Source organism: Aulostomus chinensis, chromosome 21 (assembly GCF_037954235.1).
Source record: "Aulostomus chinensis isolate RoL2024-O1b breed Wild chromosome 21, RoL_Achi_v1.0, whole genome shotgun sequence".
NCBI classification, from domain to species: Eukaryota; Metazoa; Chordata; class Actinopteri; order Syngnathiformes; family Aulostomidae; genus Aulostomus; species Aulostomus chinensis.
Window position 1 is genome coordinate 11,052,378 of NC_141340.1, and position 16,629 is coordinate 11,069,006.

At 44.0% G+C, this 16,629-nt stretch overlaps 1 protein-coding gene and 1 pseudogene across 1 annotated transcript in view; one reads left to right on the forward strand and one right to left on the reverse strand.

Moving 5' to 3' along the window:
* Positions 1-7,300: 7,300 nt before the first annotated feature.
* Positions 7,301-10,079, reverse strand: LOC147241670 (uncharacterized; annotated as a pseudogene).
* A 619-nt stretch (positions 10,080-10,698) lies between these two features.
* slco5a1 (solute carrier organic anion transporter family member 5A1) overlaps positions 10,699-16,629 on the forward strand; it is a 38,741-nt gene continuing 32,810 nt past the window's right edge. Inside the window, exons 1-2 of the mRNA XM_086190830.1 lie at positions 10,699-10,781; positions 11,260-12,615. Of these exons, the coding sequence (XP_086046956.1) occupies positions 11,661-12,615 (955 nt within the window). The 5' untranslated portion in view covers positions 10,699-10,781; positions 11,260-11,660. The remainder of the gene's footprint in view (positions 10,782-11,259; positions 12,616-16,629) is intronic.

The window sequence follows — 16,629 nt, forward strand, 5'->3', positions numbered from 1 at the left end:
CCAGCCTTTGTCATGGAGAGACCTGTGTGAGTACACTCATTGGGTCACCTGGCAGTAAGGGTGATGGGCTCCGGGGGGGGATTTTAGCATAAGCATGGAGCCCAATCTGCTAGGATTGCTCTGCACAGTAAGGGGGCCTCGGCAGGCTTAAACTGAAGGTCTTTATTTGGAAGCCCTTGCACTTTTTTAACACAATTACTACACCACCCTTCTGCCCTCATCTGCTTGTCTTATTCATATGCATTAGTGCTCTTGGGCTTGCAGAGTTGGAGAAGCCTCTCTGAATGGCTAAACTAATTTGGGGAGTGGTCCTTCCAAAGAGTGTGTCCACAAATACAAGAATGTTCACCTTAGAAGGCAGCACAAAGAGTGCAGCTAATGTAAAAGGGTGGCTTTCCTGTAAGCTGAATGTGGTAAAAACAGTACCACAGAGGGTTATAGTTCAAACATAGAGTCCTTCTATATGTCTGAGTGCTGTTAAAGCCATTAGCTGATGAAGCTTCGCAACATGATTGGAGTGTTTTCTTGTGATGTTTTCAGGGGAAAAAAGGAGAAAAAACGGATGCAACAAAAAAAAAATCCTGAGGGTAACTCTTATCATGTCGGACAGTATTCCGATAAGCACCCTTGACTTCCAGTTACAGATGCACACACCTTAGAGTCTATTTTCCCGTATATTACACAGTAGGCATAATATCCAAGGTTACATAGACTGCAGTGGTGTGTGTATGTGTGTGTGTGTGTGTGTGTGTGTGTGTGTGTGTGTGTGTGGTGGGGGTATATTCACGAACACACACACGTAAGTTTCTGTGTCTGCATGATTCCCTTTAATAGCTTCACAGGCAACGAACTGAGACATTAGTGATTCCTGTAATGTCAATAAAATTGGGATGGTTGACAGGAAGAGTGTGGGCTGGAGTAGGGGGAGACAGACCCAAGGACATGAGAAGTGTTGGACCAGGCTGCACATGATGATGGTGATGATGGTGACGGAGATGATATCATCACTCATCATCTGACAAGAGGAGGTTGTTGGCGTCTTAGTAACAAAGAAGTCCAGGGTGTGCTGGCTAGCAGTGATTGGAGGAGATTTTGTTTGAATAAAATGATAAGTCTCATTGCATGTTTTAACAAGGGGGACATTGAGAGGTCAAACAGATTCAAGGGAGATCCTTGTTTATTTATTATATGGACACAAGTGCATACCGGACACTCCCTACCTGGTACATGGTTTCAACCTTCAGGACTCCAGTTCCTCCCAAATCAAGATGATTTGATGTTATTATTTCTAAAAATTAAAGGAAGTGTCTTTGCCAAAATCATTATTCTAATTAGTAGTATTCTTCATTTGTGAGTAAAATCAATGTAATGCCCTTTAGTACAAGAGTGCAATAGTCAGCAATAGGCTGTTACATTTAAGGCACATATTTGAAAACATACCTGATTTGTGTACATACTATAATCGTTCAGATGTTTTGGGTTGTGATTTATATATTGTCATAAAACTAATCTATTTTTACATTCCTCTATTCTACAACAATTTCTATTTTCTCATATATTTGTTAGATTTGGACAGGGAGTGTCTGTAATGTGAAGAATTTCTCCTTGGGAAGGAATAAAGCATTTGTGACCAGTGTGGGAAATAATCATAGTTTAATAATAGCACACTACAAGATATAACAAGATGTTACTTCTATTGATTAAAGTTGTATGTGCTATCTTGCTGTGATACTTTAAGCCATATTTCCTTTTTTCCATATTTTCAAGTTTCACAAAGCAGCACTTGCTGACTCTCTGCTGCCAACGTTAATGCCAGAGCATCATCTACTGGCCATCTTTGAAGAGGCAGCTACGCCGCAGCCCCTGCTTTCATTGCGCGGGGTTAGGCACTAGAGGGCAGTGTTGGATTTCGCTCCTCTTCTAGAAATTAAACTGAGTCATCACATACTGTAATTAAACATACTAACACATTACCTTGTATGATGTCACGGTATAGAATGTATTTGGAGTTTTGTGTCCTCTATAAAACATTGAGTAAACCACTCTTATCTCCTTTGATTGTGATCACTCTGCACTGCCAGTTCAAACACGAATGAGTTACTTCTGCTTAACTCTGGGCTGAATATTGAACAGCATTATTATTTGATATCGGACCCATAAAAAGTTATAGTTATTCTAAGAAGAATCTGTGTATGCTGTTGCACGGTTTATGAAAAGTCCAATAATTTTTTAAAAAATGCTGGCATTGATGGCGGGAAACATTCAGATAACAAAGAAAAGCTTTGTGGCGTTCCTCCTTCATAAAAATGCAGGCAGGCTTGTTCACATGGGAAGTTCTTCTTTCTGTACCAAAAAACAGATTGTTCATTTCCCAGAGTGTGAAAATTGAGGCTCTTTTTTTCCAGAAACTGCACTCTATCCCATAAGAACTATCTCTGAAAAGGCTGAGAAATATTAACCTTTGGTAAAGGCTGCCCCTGTCAGCTGTAATTCAGACAAAAAAAATGACATTAAAATGAATTAGAGGGTGTAATTCAGAGGGTGTAATGAAGTGGGTGAAATTTAGGGGGCGAAATTCAGGTGGCATAAATCAGGGGGCATATGTCTGGGGGCATATTTCTGGGGGCGTATAGTTAGGGGCATATTTCTAGGGGCATAATTCTGGATGCATATTTCGGGAGGTAAAATTCTGGGGCAAATTTCTGGGTGTGTATTTCAGGAGGCGTAATTCTGGGGGTGTATTTCTGGGGGCATATATCTGGTGGCGTATTTCGGGAGGCAAAATTCTGGGGCACATTTTGGGGGACGTATTTCTGGGAGCATAATTCTGGGGGCATATTTCTGGGCGCGTATAATTGGGGTCGAAATTCTCGGGGTGTAATTCAGGGGCATATTTCTGGGGGCGTAATTCAGGAGGCGTAATTCTGGGGGCGTAATTCTGGGGGCGTAATTCTGGGTGAATATTTCTGGGGGTGGGATTCTGGGTGAATATTTCTGGGGGTGGAATTCTGGGGGCGTAATTCAGGGGGCGTAATTCTGGGGACGGAATTCTGGGTGAATATTTCTGGGGTGTAATTCTGGGTGAATATTTCTGGGGTGTAATTCTGGGTGAATATTTCTGGGGCGGAATTCTGGGTGAATATTTCTGGGGGTGGAATTCTGGGGGAGTATATCTGGGGACATAATTCTGGGGGCGTAATTCTAGGGGTGTATTTCTGGAAGCGTGTTTCTGGGGGCATATTTCCGGGGGCGTATTTCTGGGGGCGTATTTCTCGGGGTGTATTTCGGGAGGTGAAATTCTGAGGGCCTAATTCTGGGGGCGTATTTCTGGGGGCGTGTTTCTAGGGGCGTATTTCTGGGAGCATAATTCTAGGGGCGTATTTCTGGGGTGTAATTCTAGGGGCGTATTTCTGGGAGCATAATTCTAGGGGCATAATTCTAGGGGCGTATTTCTGGGGTGTAATTCTAGGGGCGTATTTCTGGGGGCAAATTTCTGGGGATGTATTTCTGGAGCGTAATTCGGGAGGCAAAATTTTGGGGGCATAATTCAGGGTGCATAATTTGGGAGCATATTTCTCTGTGCATATTTCAGGAGGTGTAATTCTGGGGGTGTATTCCTGGGGGTATATTTCTAGGGGCGTATTTCAGGAGGCGAAATACTGGGGCACATTTCTGGGGGCGTATAATTGGGGGCATATTTCTGGTGGCGTAATTCTGGGGGTATATTTCTGGGGGTGTATTTCGGGAGGCGTAATTCTGGAGGCGTAATTCAGGGTGCGTACTTCAGGAACATATTTCTGGGGGCGTATCATTGGGGCATATTTTTGGCGGCGTAATTTTGGGGGCATAATTCTTATTTATATAGCATCAAATCACAACCAAAGTTCTCTCATGACACTTTACAAGTAGAGCAGCTCTAGTACCTCACTCCTTCAATGAATCTACACCCAACAATTCTCCATCAGCAGCACATCCTGCAACAGCGGTGACAAAACCTTCCTTTTAACAGGCAGGAATGTCGAGCAGATCCAGGCTCAATGGGGACGGCCTTCTGCTTTGACCGGTTGGGGGGAAAGAGAGCAGGAGAGCAGGGCAGAGACAAAGACAGATAATGGAGGAAGACAGATATGCAGAAGGAAAGAGTGGGACAGAGATAAAGAGAGAGAGAAAGGGAAGAGACTGATGGACAGACGGGGACGTGAGCAGGTGGAGCTACGGGTGGCAGCTTGAGCCTCTTCAGGTCTGCAGCCTCCTCCAGCAGCACCCGGGATCTGGGATGCGGGGAGCCTGAAGGCTCCGAAAATGAAGACGAGTTAGTAACACATATGAGTGTGATTTATGTATGACACATATAGGAGGACAGAGAGGAGGAGAGAGAAGCCCAGTGCACCAGTGTCTAAGCCTATAGCAGCATATCTAAGGGCCAGCCTAAGCAGCCCAACTATAAGCCTGATCAAAAAGGGAGGTCTTAAGTCTGCTCTTAAAGGTAGAGAGGGTGTTTGCCTTCCGGACCGCAACTGGGAGACGGTTCCACAGGAAGGGAACTTGATAGCTGAAGGCTCTGGGTCCCATTCTACTTTTAGAAACTCTAGGGACCACAAGTAACCCTGCATCCTGGGAGTGATTGTTGAGGACTTTGTATGTTAGAAGGAGAATTTTGAATTCTATTCTGAATTTGACAGGGAGCCAATGCAGAGAAGCCAGTACAGGAGAGACATGTGGTGTGTTCCAAATTGCATACTTCCATACTACATACTTAAAATCTTATGTGAACTCAACTCAAAATGGAAAAGAAGTATGGCTTGTATGCGAAAATTGAGTATGCAAAAATACGCGGATGAAGTACTCAAATCGGTCAAGTGTGTCCCAAATTGCACATTCTCACTAATTTCTTACAATTTTGAGCATACTCCACTCAAAATGGAAAAAAGTATGGATAGTATGCGAAAATTGAGTATGCAATACTTCTTTCCACCAAGCACCAACAATGCTTGTCGTTTTGAGTATATTTGTGGTGTAACCTGTTTTTTTGTCATTTACCACAAACGGTATCGCGAATGCTAATACGAGTTAGCTAATAGCTGCCGGGTTCCGAAGCGTTACCCGTGGCAAGTAAAAATAACCAGCGGGCCAGCAGAGCCTGCTCACACACGATGCAGCCAGAAGCACCGACCCTGACATTTTAATTTATCGGTGTACTGTATTTTAACTGCAGCGGTGCACTGTAGTTCTTTCTTGGTCGCCTCAGTCTGCTGCACTAATATCAGCAAAGCCTTCGCTTCATCATAAATACTCGCAATAATACGGCAATTATTGTTGGCTAGCTGGCTAGATGGCCTGTGGATAGAGGCAGTATCAGCCACGGAGGTTTGTCAGCAGCATATCACATCATTATTTGTATGTTCACTTTTCATTCGTTTGTAACGTCATATGTTTTGCTCTTTCTAGGGACGGACGAGGAAGCGGTTGCAAGGGAGGAGAGGATGTGGAGGAAGATGAGAGAGAGGGATGAGAGGAGTGAGGAAGATGAGAGAGGGATGAGAGGAAGGACAGGGAGATGAGAGAGGGATGAGAGGAGGGACAGGGAGATGGCTGCAAGGGAGGAACATTTTTTAATACTTATAGAAAATGTTGTGAAAAGTAGTTATGTTAAGTTTATCTTTAGTTATCTAGTTCTAATTGTTTAATATGTAAATAGTCTGTAATTTTTCTGTTCTTTCCAATAAATGTTCAGACATGAGAAGGCAAGTGTAAGTTAAGTTTTACAGCAGATTGAAAACTGACGGCAGAAGGACGGTGCACATGAACATAAAAAAGGACATTTAAAAACAGCAAGACAACAATAATAGTAAGTGGACGATGTGAATTCTGTGCCATATACTCTGAACTATTAACATCAGTTTTGGTCTATGTACAATGAGCTATTTACATTACATTAGTTTTGGGGTATTTACAGATACTATTTACATTCAAACATAAGAATTCACTTGACATTTTCCAATTAACCATTGGTGTCACACTGCACAGCCTGTGCCTGTCGTCTGCTCCACAGATGGTAGCTCCTCTGGAGAGGCTGCCGATAGGGGGTGATGAGGGCCATGGGCTGCCTGAGGCAGGGGTAGCCACCATCACCCAGGATGCAGAAGCCCAGCGGAGGATATTTCTGCTGCAGGTAAATAGAGCTGTGCTTCAGCACTCTGGCATCATGTGCTGACCCAAGGAAGCCCACAAAAATTTCAATAAACTTGGCTGTGTGATCACACACAGCCTGCAACTGAACTGAGTGAAATAGTTTTCTGTTCAGGGAACAGGGTGCATGCTGGGATGGTGGCTTCACCCGTATATGGCAGCCATCAATGCTGCCAACAACCTTATTGAACGCTGCTGACCCAGCCAACTTGGCAAAACCAGCATCAAGGTGAGGAAGGTCCTCAGCTGAGGAGCACCATGACCTTTCAGCTGGTTTTGTGCACCGTGCGGTGCACAGTGGTCCAAACCATGGCGAGGGCTATGGCCACAACACAGTAAGTCCCACTGGCCAACCAAAATAAGAAGACCAGGGCCTCGATGGTGGGCCCCCAGTCATGGTCCATTTGGGTGCCTAGGACGGCCATCAGACCCCTGAAGGACTCCCTGGTGAGGCGGGCGTCTGGGCGCAGGTCACTTTCCCCATCAAAGTACATTGCCAGGAGTGGCACTGAAGCATTGACCTGGCAGTACAACCTGGGGGGTGGAGGCTGAGGAAAAGGCAAAAATGTTTGAAATAAAATGTGTTGGATTTATATGAATCGTGCTGTGTTTTTTGTTATATCTTTTTGTTGTACTTTGAGTCTAACTGCCTCAACCCTCGCAGTTACAACAGTAACATGCTGATCTAACACTCGTGCTTCAATATTCATGATGTAATTGGTGTAACAATGGGCCGGTCAGTCAAACTATTGCAATAAATAAGTCGTACTTTTAATACTTATGTATTTTTACTGTTTAGTAGTTTGACTTGCATAGAGTCATCTTTACATTAAATAACAGGGACAAGTTTGAAGTTCTGTGTGGTTACAAAAAATGAAATGACTTGTCACCAAAATGTTTTGCTAAATAGATCACACAAATAAATGCTACATACCGTTGCATCTTCAGCTAATAGAAGGAGGACATCGTGTTACATCGTTACCGATTGTAACGTGACAATGCACGACGATCGTTCGTTCAGCTACAAACAAGCGAAGGCAACAGTTGGCGGCAATTAGCTGATGCTGATGCAGTGCTAGGCGGTCACAAATCGGTGTACAAAATCGCTTCGTCATTTTTGGTGTTTGGTGTTTGGTGTTGTGGGTGGGTAGCTGCCCCCTAGTGGACGCGCAGAGAAGTGTGTAAGATGGCAGCTCTGCTTCCTGGTCTGAACTCTGGGTTGTCCGGATTTAGGTTCTATTATAAACTGGGCCATATTTCTAGAAATGAGAGCAGCTCCGTCCAACGTGAGATGAATGCCGACTCTCCTAATCAGACCAGGTCTCCCCCAGAAAGTTTTCCAACGTTCTATGAAGCCCACTTGGTTTTCTGGACACCACTTCGACAGCCAGCGGTTGAACGACCACATGTGGCTAAACATGTTGTCGCTGGTCTGATTAGGCAGGGGACCAGAGAACACTACTTGGAGTCCGACATCGTCTTTGCAAATGTACACACTGACTCAATATTAATTTTGTGACCTCCGACTGGCGTAGTTGGATGTCATTACCGCCGACGTGAATAACGATTTTATCATATTTATGTTTACTTTTAACCAGTAGTTTCAAATTTGACTCAACATCGCCTGCTCTGGCCCCTGGAATGCACTTGACTATGATTGCTGGTGTCGCTAATTTCACGTTTCTCAGAATGGAACTTCCGATTACCAGAGTTGTTTTCTTGGCGGGTGTGTTGCCAAGTGGGGAGAACCTATTAGAGACGTGAAGGGGTCTCAAGGGGTTGGTCACTGACAGCAGGCTTCTGCTTAGGACTACGCTTCCTTCAGACAGTCACCCAGCTGCCCTGGTCTCCCGGCTGCTTTGGAGCTGCCAAGGGAGCGGTAGTTGGGGCTAAGCTAAGGCGGTCTGCACCAGCTAATGGGGACTGGTTAGCTCTAGCGGCTAATTGTTTGGATCCATCGGTGCGGAGCCGCTGCAGGCCAAATTCACCCTTGCTAAGCCTTGCCTCCAACGCTACAAACAAACTACATTTAACACACTTATCCGAATCATTAAAGGAGGCTAAGGAGAAACTGAACATGTGGCACACTGAGCAGGAGAGAGGAGAGCCAGAGGGGGACGCAATCGTGAGCTTTTGAGTGGAGAGTTTACAGGAAAGAAAGACTGTTGCTACAGGACAGATAGTCTTTAAACTTCAGCCAAATAAAGAAATTAGGTATGTCGTTTTGGCAGGTAATTAGTCAACGAAAAAAGGAATTAGCAGGGATGATCACACTTTAGCTAGCACAACAAAGCAAAGCGCTGCGTTCAGCAATGCACAGAAACAGGAAGTGAGGTCACACACTTACTGCAACGCAGGTAGAGGAGAGCAAATGATGAACTGAATTATTGTGATTCCATCCTGAGGCTGTGCTATCATGACAAACATACTATGTTCCTGTGTCAAATTAAGAGCCTTGATACTTCCTTTATAGATGCACATGCAAAGTATTGCTGAGGTTGATGGGGAATGGCATTAGTTTAATGGACATTTGGTCCTGTACCAAATGATGATGACGACAAAACGTGTAAACGATTAATGAGTGTGGGACATTAATTTTTTACATCAAATGTGATGCAAATCCATCCACTAAAGATCCTGGTGGTGCTGGCGGAGAACTCAGTGCATCACTCAAGTCTGTCAGGAGTCATTTTCTGGGAAGAATTATGTCTCCATAAAGTAAATACCAGAGTATTTCACAAGGAAAAGGGTTCATCCTCCAGAGACCATGTGTGAAATTCCACTGCCATTCATCAGATCATTGATTAGAGTGACTGAGAGTCTGACTTATATAACCACCGCTCGCTCAGCTTTCTCAATTAAGAATCCAACACGCATGGTGTATGAGGGTTGGGTGCATGTAACAAGCTTTGAATAACATGTGAACTTGACAAAAGATAGCAGAATCAGCGGCAACAGCTTTTTCAAGTGGGTTACAATAAGTCTGCCTGAAAGATACGGTGCATTCTGGATATCTGCTCAATCATCGCATCCTCTCATGCTGCAGTGTATTTGTGGTGGTTTGTGGTATTGATTAACTTATCGCCAGAGAGAGAGAGAGATGGGGAAAAAAAGACAACAGAGGCCTGAGATCCCTCGTATTGATTCCACTGATTGACTGGTGAGAGATAGTCAATGTATACGCTGCATGTTGTGGAAAAAAAACCAAAACCCTAAGTTTGAGTCTCAACCGAAGTAAAAAGATGTTAATATTTGAACACATTTTCTATTAAAAGGAGTTACAATAGGCCTGCATTAAGTCATCATTCTTCCAGAGGGGTAAGACTGAGGAGAGGAGGAAAAGGAGGAGAGGACTGATCAGCCTTTACCAAGCTGAGGACATTAATTAATGACCTTGGGTGAAAGCCATGCATCCTCTCCACAGGCTCTTAGTTTCTACTCTTTTTACACAAATGACACTGCAGAACATTCACACGTTCAAATTTACACGCACAATCAATACCTACACGCTACAATAATCAATTTATACATCTATATATCTATTCCATTGTGTTGCAATAGACCTAAGAAAGAACAAAGATTATTTCAATATGAGCTACAATGCTGATCGTTCAGCGAGCTTCGAAAGTCTCATCGATCCCATACAGTGATACGTAGTTGGATTAACTAGATTCACATTTTTAAGAGGATAATCTGTCATCTTAATTCAAGCACTATTAAAATGAATATTTTTTATTAATGTATAGTCCCACCTTTTATTGCATCAGGCTCAGGCACATTGTCTTAGAGCCTGTGACCAGTCAATCACTACAGGGTCAGCAGGGTCCCAGCTGTCCAGATGACGTAGTGTAGATTCCTAAACAAGCTACCATATGGAAGCCGATGTGCATGCTGGTTTATGAAGTCCTGGAGTGTGTGTAGCTAAATTCATCTCAATGAAATAATCTGCAGAGTAAAATTTTCGAATCATTTGAGATGTGACATATCTTCAGGGTGTTGCTGTTAATCAACTCCGTTTTATATGAAGTTCAAAAGGGGTATGAATAATGTCACAGATTCAAAAAAGAAACTACAAGTCCCGAGGTGTCGAGTGTGATAAACAATTCAGCCCTACGATTTGGCTGCGTTCAGGCTCCCTCGATGATTTGAGTGACACTCGTGGCCTGAAATACATTCACGGGATTTTGGGGTATTTCTGCTCGTGTGATTAAAAAAAGATGAATTGTGATTGCCGTTACAATTTATAATAAAACACAAGGCAAATGCAGCCTAAGTTCAGACAATGGAATCACTTTGGATAGAGTTGATTAATGGATTTATCCACCCAATTATTTAGTGTAATTAGTAAAAGTCAGTCTGTTACGTGATATGTACGTATGTTTTGTTTTGTTTTGTTTGTTTCTATTTTGAATCAACCCGTTGTCAGCCTTATCACTTTGTTTGAGTCTTAATTCCCCAATGTTCTACGGTCAGTGAAGGCAGCATTAGCCCACCGCCAGCACCAGCAGCGGCAGAGGCTGCTATCCGCATCCCAGACTCATTCAGCGAGTGGCCGCTCCGGGAGAACAACAGGCTACCTCCCCCTGTCCTGGGTGAGTACAACCGTCAGCTACGCCTCCATTCTTCCCTAGAAGTTCTGTGAAATGTTTTCCGTCGCCTCTTTTTCGTTTTACACGGCAAAATTTTAGACAGTTTCCCGTAGACTCGGGGGGTTTATTTTCTTTTCAAAGTCATGACTGAGACGTTTGTGGACAGCGTGGTCTTTTGTTCTCTAGCTATATTTCTGCTTTGACAAAGGACAGCTGGGTGTTATATTGTTTAACCGCCCTGACACTTTAGAAAACGATATATATGGTTATTTTTTGTGTTTTTTTGTGGGTTTTTCAAAGCGGGATTTTTGGTCATATTCAGCAATTTAACGACACAAGTGGATATAATAATGGAGTTGGACAAGTGTAATCAGAATCGTCATGTTTTCTAGCTGTAGAAACGTATGGCGAAATTGGCACTCATTTTGGAAATATGTTTTGAATTTGTTAATTTCACGTTTTTTTTATCTTTTTCTTTTAGGATGATGGGACAAAGGAAACTAAAAGGCTATGAAGCAAACAAAGACCCATGAAATCAAGATTAAAATGGGTTCTTAAAGTAGGCGAAGATCATTTGCTCAGCTCATCATTTGATTATTTTTGCTGATAAATGCTGAACATCGGTGTGAAGAAAGGTGATGCTCTTCTCTGTTGCAAGGATGATGTGTGATGTGGTAAGGGCTTCTTGTGACAGTTGAGCTGCTGTAAATCATCATGTGGAATAAAACATGCACATAACTAGAGGGGGGTCAGTTTGCCTCAGTCCTTCTGGCAGGGCAGAGTCTTTACCCCACCACCCATCTGTGCAGCAGCTCTGCGGTGGCCCTATGTGGCACTAGATACTGACGGACTTGCCAGCGCAGCCAGGAGCCCGACCGAACCATGACTTCACCTGAGAGCGATGAAACGGGGAGCGATCTATCTGAGTCTCTGGAGATCTGCGAGCTCCAGGATCAGTACATGGATTCTGAGAACTGCTTCAAGTCCAAAAGCTTACCCATTCTGAATGGACCCTGTCAACAGGACTGTAAGGCGGCGGAGGCTCGGCTGGTCAACACGACCTGTGTGGCTGTGGATGAGAGCAGCGAGCTCCAGCCCAAAACGCCAGACTCCAGCCAAGCCGAGTCGCCCTCATCCAGGACAGACTTCTCCCCCTCCGTGTCCAGCATGGTGCGGCTCAGTAGCTCTCTAGCTGTGGATGGTCACAGGGCTGCAGGCTCAGGGGGTAAAAAAGTTGGCTTCTCTCTTTCTCGCCTTATCCGCATCCCAGCCAGGAAGTATGTGCGTGTAATCCTCCGAGACTCTCGCTGCTTCCTGTTCTGCATGTGCTACCTGACCTTCATTCAGTCCCTAATGGTTTCGGGCTACTTGAGCAGTGTTATCACCACCATCGAGAAGCGCTACAGCCTCCGCAGCTCTGAGTCGGGCCTGCTGGTCAGCTGCTTCGACATAGGCAGCCTCCTTGTGGTGGTGTTTATCTCCTACTTTGGAGGTAGAGGTCAGAGGCCACGCTGGCTAGCTGTGGGTGGCGTAGTCATTGCTGTAGGGGCAGCGTTATTTTCACTACCCCACTTCATCTCGCCACCCTACCAGATCCAGGAGATGAACTCATCAGCGGGTCATGAAGGACTCTGTCTCAGCAGCAACAACAGCGGGCGTGAGCTACTGGATGTGGCATCATGTCCTCGTGACCAGGAGGGCAATGAGCACAACCTGTATGTGGCCCTGTTCATCTGTGCCCAGATACTCGTTGGTATGGGGTCAACCCCAATCTACACTCTGGGGCCCACCTACCTGGATGACAATGTGAAGAAAGAAAACGCATCGCTCTACTTGGGTAAGGCAATCTGGGTGTTCCTGTTGCGCAAGAGATTCAGTTAAAACAATTCAGACTAGCAGAATTTATTTGAAAGATGTAGAATAGAAAACAAGCTTCCTTTTTAAAGCAACTCAGGTTCAGAGCTCTCTGGTTACACATTTAGCGGTCTCTACCACAGTTATTGTCCAAGCTGGTTTAATGCTCGTTATAAATGGAATGAGTTGATGCAGAAGAACCTTTCAGACCTGATGTTTACCGGGTTCATACATGTAAATATCCCTGACACCCCCGGTTCTGTGTCCTTTTCAATGAATCTCCATGGCATACAACCCCTGCTCCATACTGAGGTAAATACAGAGACTGCAAAGTCAACCTTCAGCCAGAAGAACATGAGAGGAGTGTGGGGCAAGAAGCAGAACTGGGTTGCTTATGATTAATGGGCCCAGTACTTTGTGTGCATATGTGTGTGTGAGTGTGCGAGCATGCATAATACTGCTGTGTCCTGAGGTTTTAGTGTGCATGCAAGGCTGGCAGCAGTAGAACAACATGCTCTGGTGTTCACCGAGAAAAGTCAAGGGTTTCCCCTGAAATAACTGGAATATTTCTGCACAGGCTTCATGTAATTTAACAGGCTTAGCGGGGTTTTGCTGGCCTTAATTATTACGCTTAGCATGATTCAGCTTCCCACACATTTTAGATAGTTCATATAGGAGATGATGATGATAGAAGTAATCATGGAAATGTGCGCTACACCACAGAAGAAAGTTGTTGTACATCCAATTCCCTCTTCTCAAAGAAAATGGGCTGTTGGGGAAATCCCTGACATAAAGGCTTGAGATATTTTAATGTAATGCTCTATGGCATAAGATGCACCACTTAAGTGTCTTACAAGTGGCTTAATGAGACTGCAAAAGATCTTCCAGACTTTAAACCTCATCATGCCAAAAACAGCGGAGACACAAACGTCCGATGCAGTAACGTTGAAGTCATGTAGTTGTAATGGTAGTTAGAAATGTGCCGATCCACATTATTTTCGGTTCCAGTTCGTACACAAATCCTGTGGTACAGATTCTGATTTCAATACCAAAGCATATTGTCTTTCTAACATTTGTTCTGTTGTCGGTATTGTGTTTAGAGTTGCATCATGAAGCTGCTGTAAACAGCGCAACACTTATTAAAATGGCTGAAAAATATACACAAATGCATTCAGTTTAAATGGATTCAAAGCAGTTTATTTGAACGGCGTCTGTGAGTTTTCTCACGTTATATCACTGCAAGTTCATGATCCGGTGCAGGCATCTGGAATGAAATTTGGAGCACCATCATTCCAATATCCACCCTGCGAATGTATAGTCAGCTGTTTCCGATATTCCATCTCTAGTTGCAGTAGTTGCTGTTGTAATTCGCTCACGTCAGCTTTGCACCTTGAAGAAATGCACACTTACGGCTCTCAAATCACAAAAGTGGTTTCCATTTGTTGAAGATTATCTAGCAACACCAGCTTGTAAATCTGAAATGTTTATTTGCAAATAATCCATTGTAAAAATCCTGTTGGCTTCCTGTCAAGGGGAGCCCACGCCGATGTTTAATTCTGGGTTGGACTCAGAAAAATTCAGCATACGTACAGCGCATCATAGGGACAGGGTCATCCCTCAAACCTGTGCAGGATTTCACACAGATGGGCACTGAGCTCTATGTAGGGCTATGTGTTACTGTTTAGTCACAGTCACAATTGTTTTAATCCAAAACATTATCTACTAAGTGTCTAAAATGGTGATGAATCAAATGAAATCACAGACTGAACTGGTTGTGCAGCATTAGCCAAGGTGCTGCTGACACCATCCGCTCATTACAACATTACACAGCCGATAGAGCATATTTGCAGCCGAGTCCTCACATTGCCTGCTCTGCTGCCCTCAAGACCCAGTATTGATTAGGTCCCTGCGTCACTGGTAGCCAATGCAGCATAGCTATTGAACCAGCAGGGGAAAACAGGGAGAAAACAATGCTGACATGCTTTCCTTTCACGTTAGCGAGGTACTTAAGAGCAAATGCATCAGCATCTCGAGTTTTTCGCGAGTCAAATCATCTTGTACCTGTATTTTGACACACGCTAAAATGATCTTGACTGTTTTATTTTTTAGGCGACTCCAAGAGGGATGAGCCGTTTGTTCCAGCAGAGCCTGAACAGAGACATGTTCTGACATGTCCGTAGGAGAAAATAAGGGTGGGAAATGTCCTTGATTTGCATTTCAGATACTGGAAATAACCATGGTAACTGAGTTTCAGTGTTAATATTCAGGTGTGTGTTGGATGCATTTATATCTTTGATATTCTCAGATGCCCATTGTGGTATTTGCTGCATTAGTCAGTCACAGGTGAGACAGTGATTACTGCTGTCAGGTATTATCTTGATTTGAGTGAAACCCACACGCATCTCACTCCTGTGTAAGAATCAGCTGTATTTCTACATTTATTTTCCCCTGCAACAAGGAGAAATAAAAGAAGAGCTACATGTTTATCCAGCAGACTTGTATCAACTTTCTACCGGTTTCATTTCATGTAGATACAGGCCACCCATTTCTTTAGGAGGAATACCCCCCCGTTGTACCTTGTGGTGTTCCCCAAACCCATTAACGTAAACCCCATCTCAATTTGCTCCTGCTCAGAGGGGAGGAGTTGCCCTCTGTTGGAGGACAATGTTGTCGACACTGAGGGAGGGAGAGAGAGGGAGAAAAGGTGTTTCTCAATCACAAAAAAGGCCATATGTTACATCATCAAGCACTACAGAAGGGCAGTTCAAGGTCCTAATTTACCCACAATCCTCTGCACAAGCAACTTTAAAGGTAAATGGCACATACAAGGGTGACGTGAGTGCCGAATGACAGCATCGCTGACCATGCAGGGTGCAGCCTGGTTTGATAGGTGATCGTTCCATCACTGCTGGAGAGAAAAGTCGCATATTTTTTTGTGAGCTGTTTGCTAATTTGCCTGTTTGCCATCAGCTCTGGTGGCTCTGGGAAGGCTTGATATGATTCCCTTTGAAAATTGAATTTAAAATTGTGACTGACTGGCAACTTGTCCAGGGTGAACCTTACCTCTGACCCGAGGATGAGCAGTGTATGGAATGTCGTGAAATGAGGTAGAAAGTCCTCTATTTTCAAAGTGATAAAATAGATTGTCCCCCTGCAAAGATACCAAGTCAAGTACAAAAAGTCCTTCTATTTGCATCTTTACCACTGATTACTTTTGTTTATGAAATTGTAGCACTGCAGCAGAACTGAATTGACCTTTTCAATGATGCGCATCCACTAGATAACTAATCTGTTCCGAATGTGTGTTCCCCACATTTTAGGGTGCCAGTCCTTGGCCTCAGGAGGAACAGAGTGTGAAGGAACTGTGCTGTTGAGAAAATCTTTTACTCTTTTCTGTGAGCAAATGATGAAACCAGTAAATTTCAGGAGTGTAAAGGAAGTAGAGAGAGTGAGTAAAAAGAGAGGAACCGATGGATTTAGTGCTGGAAATGCATGGTAGTGTGCACACCCCCCCCTCTCCTTAGCTCGTCTCTCTTTCTGCTCTGACAGATTTACATCACACCATTCTTGACGTTACTATGGCGAAGGCTTGTCTATGCCCTTCCCTGTGAAGCCACTCCATCTTTTGTGAAAGTGGCTCGTCGGATTGGATGAGGTTGCCTGTTTTGAACGGAGCAAAGTGGGAAGGAACTGATTTGAAACGCTGTCCTGCTTTTGTTCTGCTATTGTTGTTTATGTATGTCTCTGACAATATGTCACCATCTCCATCTGATTTGGCAAAGCATTGACCCCATGCGTTTTAAATGGTCATTGATTCCAAACATTGGACAGTGACTGTGACCTACGGGAGTTTTGTCCTTACAGACGATCTTGTGTGATTTACAAGCTAGTGATTCTGAGAGGGTGTTATTGACGGGTGAGTGGGGGGGTCAGGTCAGATTAGATTGCGGTCCTCTTCCCTACCTTTCAGAGGATGAGCTTTCTTTAAAATGCATTA